The following is a 6000-nucleotide window of genomic DNA, read 5'->3' on the forward strand; positions in this document are numbered from 1 at the left end:
TTGGTGAATATTGTATATAATTTATAGTAGGTTGTTGATGACATTGACAAAAAAAAAAAAAAAATTGTTAAAAAAAAGAGAAGGAGACTTTTGGAGGGAAAATACAGCACCAGGAAATGACATGTGTCATTCCTGGTGTCTATTTTAGTATTATGTTATTGATTACAACATATTTTATCATAAAATATGTTGTTAGATAAGAATTTATGTAAAGTTTCATAATAAAATTCACAAGAATAATACAAACTTTGGGTAACCTTCTTTAAACAAGACAAACTTTGAATTATACAAGATAAATTTTGATACGTATTTTTAATGAACAATACATAAATTGTATGTTACCTGCAATGCCAGGTTACGTACAAAATATATGTATAAATAATTTATAATCCTAATTTGTCTAGTTATTAATAATAATAATTAATTAAGTCTTTTTTTTTAAAAAAAAAAATCTAATCTTAATTAGAACCTAACTAATCTAATTAACTAACATTTATCCCAAAAAAAAAAAAAAAAACACCAGCTAATCCCCACACAACCCACCTTAGCCGGCGAACCCCAACTTAGCCCTCAATGCCAAACGTACCCAAACCCCACTTCTTCCTCTGTCGACAAATCCTACCTAACCCCTACTCCTTTTCGTGTCGTGTTCAATGATATGGGTTGCGGGTTAGAGATTTAGGGGGGTTATGGATGGGATGTCAGTGGGTTCATTTGTGAGGGGGTTGCGGGTTGGAGATTTAGGGGTTTACAGGTGGGGTGTCAATGAATTCATTAACATTTACTTACGTAAAAGTAAGATCAAACTAGTGCATCGGTATGTGTGCAAAATTTAATTGTGTAATTTATTCTTGGACAGAGGATGTATACACCTCCATTTCTATACGTGTAAAAATTATAAAATCTTGATATTAATAAAATATGCAATGAGATGAATCCAACAAGATCCCATATAATTATGAATCCAACAAGATCCCATCCCAGTGGGGCGGGGATGGGTCTCGGTTTGGCGGGTGGTGGGGCGGGGATGGGGATAAAAACCATACCCGCCATGGGTGATGGGGCGGGGGTGGATTTTAAGTTGTACCCGGCCCATCCCCGCCCCGCCCCGCCCCACTTCATACCCGCCCCATCCCCACCTCATACCCACATCTATATATCTTTTAAAGCAAAATTACATACTTTTATACTATTTTTAAAATAATTACGTGAAATACAATATTAATTATAATACTTTGTATGACACTTATATTATAACACAAAAATTGTGTGTAGAATGTTTTATTTTATAATTCGTATTAATTATGTAAGATTGTTTATTTGAGATACGGAGATTAGGTGGATCTTGGGTGGGGATTATGCGGGTCTTTTGTGGGGATAAGGTGGGGATGGATATCCAAGTGGGGGATGGGGCGGGGATGATTTTTGAGTTGTACCCGGTGGGGCGGGGATGGGGATGAAAATTGGACCCGCCGCGGGGATGGGGATGAAAATATTAGGTGGGGATGGGGATGGGAAGGCCAACATCCGCCCCGCCCCGCCCCATTGACATCCCTAAAAAGAATACAGTTCTTCTTTGTCGTCCCACATGGAAATATTACATTGTACAGTAATTTGAGTGCAGCCAACACCGTACCCCGAACTTAACTATTGATTTGGGTGTAATGCATGCCATTAATTACTCTTAATTGGCTATAAATATCTTAGTTCAAGTCCCAAAATACCTATTAATGGCATTCGTTGCACCCAAATCAATAATTGGTGGTGTTCTTACTACTAGTCAAAGTTTGAAGTGTTTGCTGCACCCAAGTTATAATTCAGGGTGTTGAGACTAATCTTACCTTTTTATTTTTGTAAAAAAAGAAGGACCCAAAATTATTTAAAAAATAAAAAAAAATTCACGTACCCAATTTCAATTTATTTTATGTCAGTTTCAGATCAAGTTTAGGTCTTATATTTCTAAGGTCACATGAATTTAGGCTAGATTTGATTTCGAAAAAGAAATATTTTATTTCTTAAAATGTGCACTCCCTCCAGTTTATAATATTTACATCACTTGGTCTTATGCATTATTATTCACATACTCTCGTTGAATTAATTTTTTTGCTATTATCATGAATAAATGTCATTATATAATATTTCACTAAATTGTTCATAATGTCTATTCTTATAATTTTTTTTGTAAATAATTTTTACTAGTTAGGACATGCTTGAATTGGGGGTGATAAATAAAGGGGTAATAAAAGTCAAGCTTAGAAAAACATAATTGAATAAAGGTGGTGTTGCAAGGAGATAAAGTATTTATCAATGAAATAAGGCATTTGTGACTTGAGAAAAAGAGAGAGGTGGATGAATCATTATCCTCATAATGAGGACAATATATAGTTGCCCATACGGATGGCAATATTATATGACTATCGGCCAACCCACTCCACCCGCTTTAAGTTAGTTAATGGACGAAAATCCAAATTAAATGGATGAAAAACGGGGTGACGGATGGAGCGGATGATGGATCGGATCGGATGTGGATGATGCTCTACTTTACCTGCTAACCATCCACCCACCCGTTTAACATATATTATTTTTTTATCTAAGAGTTTTAATAATAAAAAAAGAAAAGTGAATGAAAATTACATACTTTTTATTTTCAAACATTATTATGTTGTTACCGTATCTTTTTCTATTAATAATAATAATAATAATAAACGAATGTATAAAAATAACAAAAAAAAAAAAAGAGTTTATGTGGATTATTTCTCACTTTAAATACTCATCCATTAGTCCTTCACTCCACCCGTTTCATCTGCGGATGATGGATGGATAAATATGGATGATGGGTAAAGCGGGTAGCGAATGGATGTGGATGGAGTGATTGAAATAATGGATGGCAGCGGGTGAAACTCCACCCAATCCGAATCCGATCCATTGCCATCTCTAGTTGCCCACCCTCTCCCCTATGTAACCATTACCCCCAAAATGTGGGTAATAGTTCCACTATCTTCACCTATCACCACACCATCATTATAAAAACTTCTTGAATCACACCATCACTATCTCCTCCTCCCCTATATTTATTTTCACTTATGTTACACGGACTCTTCATTTCACCTCAAGTACTCATATTAGACTCTCGACACTCAGACATGGATATGGCACTTGGATAGTTCAATATTGGTTCAAAACCATGGTTTTTTTATTTTTTTATTTTTTTTTTCCCACAAAATAGCCGAGTCGGACACTTGGACACATACCCGTGTTGGACATGGATATTCGAGTCCATGTAACATGGATTCACTTTTTTTAGCTTGACTTATTACCCTAGTAACACATTACTCTAAATCCAAACATGCCATTAATAATTAAATGTGATATATGTCACAGTTATGTCTCAATACATGTGAGTCAAAGTGATGTAAAGACTAAAAAACAATGGGAGTATCAAGTAATAGTTGTAAAACTACCTCAAAAAAGAATTGATGCTATATATTTAGGCATATAGAGCATATTGTATATAAATGATCGGGACATCTTAAGTAAACCGTGTGTGCGATGGAGTGTATTAATATTGATGATCATTCATACATTAAGTCGGTTCATATTGATCAATTTCAAATTTATATTATGACGTAAAGTTTGTGAACCCTTGTAGTTCGTACACTATTGTAATTGGACCATATTGATCAATAACATTGCAAACAAAGTAAAGCATTTTATTTACGTATAGTATTTTAATGAAAAGATAAACATAAGATAACTTTTCTCCGAGACAGATTGAAAGACAATTAATATTCTTAGCTTGTGTAACGAGCTACGTTTAAGCAGCTCTAACTGGAATGTGGATGATTTTGTGCTCAAATTTGGTTATCTTTGGCACAGTTATGTAGAGAACACCATTTTTAAACACGGCTGTAATCTCTTCGTTCCACGAATTTGATGGCAATTGAACCCTGCTGTCATAGGGGCTAAAGATCTTTCTTCCAAAAGCATCAATTCCACCTTCTCCTTTGATCACAAGCAAGTTATCCACCACTTCAACTTCGATATTTTCTGCTGCAGTTCCTGGCATGTCGAACCACATCCTGATCTCGTGTTCATCCTCACTAGTATTCCAGGGAGTTCGGACTGCAAATTAATTAAAGCATTACATAGCTATATCACACGTAAAATTATTTGGTTGACCCTTTGAATTAAAAGTGTCACAATGCCAATAATAATCTTAATAAAATTGCTATAAGTGATGGTATTTACCGTAAGGAGAGGTTTCAAGGAGGGCAACCTTTTTGTGAAAGGGTTCACCAGTCATAGGATGGACAGGGTCAATTGGCTGCCCACCAGCCTGTTGGGCACGGACCATCAAAGACGACCTTGAAGAAGGTTTCTTTGATGGTGCAGCCGACACCACAGAAGGTTGCGGGATCAACCCAAAAGGCATTGGGCTGGTAAAAGCCCTGCTTGAGACCAGAGTAGTAGCTGAACATGCCAAAGCGTTGCTTGCCATTTTCACCGTGACAAGAAAAATAAATGGAAATTGGTAGTGAGTATACTTCACTAGAACAAATATAAGAAATAATTACAAACTCTATGTTACTCGATTGTTGGAGCTATTTATAGTGTTTAGTTGCCTTTACTTGTCTACAATGTAGTAGAATAAGCATCACTTTTTTCTAGTAGAAGCCTAATTCTCAAATTGGTATTCTTAATTGGAAGCAATGTACTGTAATAGAATAAGGGAATTTTCCCAAGCTAAAAGAAGCAAATAAAGTCATAAATAGCACAAACTATGTTTATTTTATCGTGCTATAAATGTATTGTATTCTGATTTTGTGTCCTTTTGCTAGAATTTGCTGCCTTATGACTTTGCTTTGGTTTGTGGTAAGACATTTCTTGCATCATAATTTTTCAAAATTCCTACAGGTTTTATTTATTTTTTTTTTTTTATTGTTATTTATTCATTTATTATACTTTGGGCTAGCTAGGATTTTCCGTTACATTTTTATTAGCTATATATTGTTTCAGCAAAACTTGGAAAAATTTCGTACTCCATAAATATTATTGACTTTTATGATGACTTTAAAAAAAAAAAAAGGATGTCGTAATTTAGAATAGTTTAAAATAATGTTCATACCAGTTACTATTTGCAAAAGAAATAACGTAAAGGGGAGTTAGAGTAATAAAGGCGGCGTGTAAGAAAAAAGTAGATAAAGTACTTCCTCTGTGTTTAAATAAATGAAATGTTTTCCGTTTGTGGCCGTGTTTATATAAATGAAACATTTCCTTTTTTAACAACTTAATTTTATTCCTTTAATAATATTCTCTCTATGTTTAATAATATAACTAGTTTTTGGCCCGGTCAACGCCCCGGGTGATTATATGTATATTATAAATGAGGTTTTATAATAAAAAAATTATTTGATATAATACAAATATAGATTAAATTAGTTACATTTGTTGTGAATAAAGTAGTTTAGTACAAACCGTATAAAAATATTTAAGTAAGATAAAAAGATAATCTCACAAACAATGGAACAATATCGTTGCGTCATGATGCAAATCACTGACTTAAAATGAATTTTCGGTGCAACCAAGGTGCTCAATTGTATTCACCGGCACGAACCCTAAGGTTAACCCACCGCTTCCACACAAAAGACACTTTTGGGTGGAAAGTTTGAGTCAAGTAACTTATGCAAACAGAGAATGTGTTTAGACTATTGTGCTTGATGTATTTTTCGGTGTAAAAATCAGAAAAAGGCTTTTATTTAAAAAGAAACATGAAAGAACATAGAAGAATAATCATAAACATCAAGGGAGGTGAATAATCACCTTAAACATCCTCTTAAATTGGAGGTTATGAGAATTACTTATCAAGAGAATTATGGTGTTGATTAATCACCTTAAACATCCTTTTAAATTGGGGGTTATAAGAATTACTCAAGAAATGACATGGCACCACATCATCTGCCTACTCATCATGACACGTGGCGGACTCATGTCTTCCCATTG

At 34.4% G+C, this 6000-nt stretch overlaps 1 protein-coding gene across 1 annotated transcript; it reads right to left on the bottom strand.

Moving 5' to 3' along the window:
- Positions 1-3682: 3682 nt before the first annotated feature.
- Positions 3683-4563, bottom strand: LOC145572443 (small heat shock protein, chloroplastic-like). Its single transcript, XM_081631418.1, has 2 exons — positions 4249-4563; positions 3683-4122 (listed from the first exon to the last, which is right to left on the bottom strand). Exons 1-2 carry the CDS (start codon positions 4496-4498, stop codon positions 3815-3817), a joined length of 558 nt encoding a protein of 185 aa, XP_081487544.1. The 5' UTR covers positions 4499-4563; the 3' UTR covers positions 3683-3814.
- Positions 4564-6000: the final 1437 nt, after the last annotated feature.

The sequence above is a fragment of the Chenopodium album genome, chromosome 12 (genome assembly GCF_948465745.1).
Source record: "Chenopodium album chromosome 12, dcCheAlbu1.1, whole genome shotgun sequence".
Taxonomy (NCBI): Eukaryota; Viridiplantae; Streptophyta; class Magnoliopsida; order Caryophyllales; family Amaranthaceae; genus Chenopodium; species Chenopodium album.

Coding starts and splice junctions, on each gene's coding strand:
- LOC145572443 (XM_081631418.1), bottom strand. CDS start 4,498: ATGGCAAGCAACGCTTTGGCATGTTCAGCTACTACTCTGGTCTCAAGC. Junction 4,123..4,248: donor CCTTGAAACCTCTCCTTACG/GTAAATACCATC, acceptor ATTAATTTGCAG/TCCGAACTCCCTGGAATACT.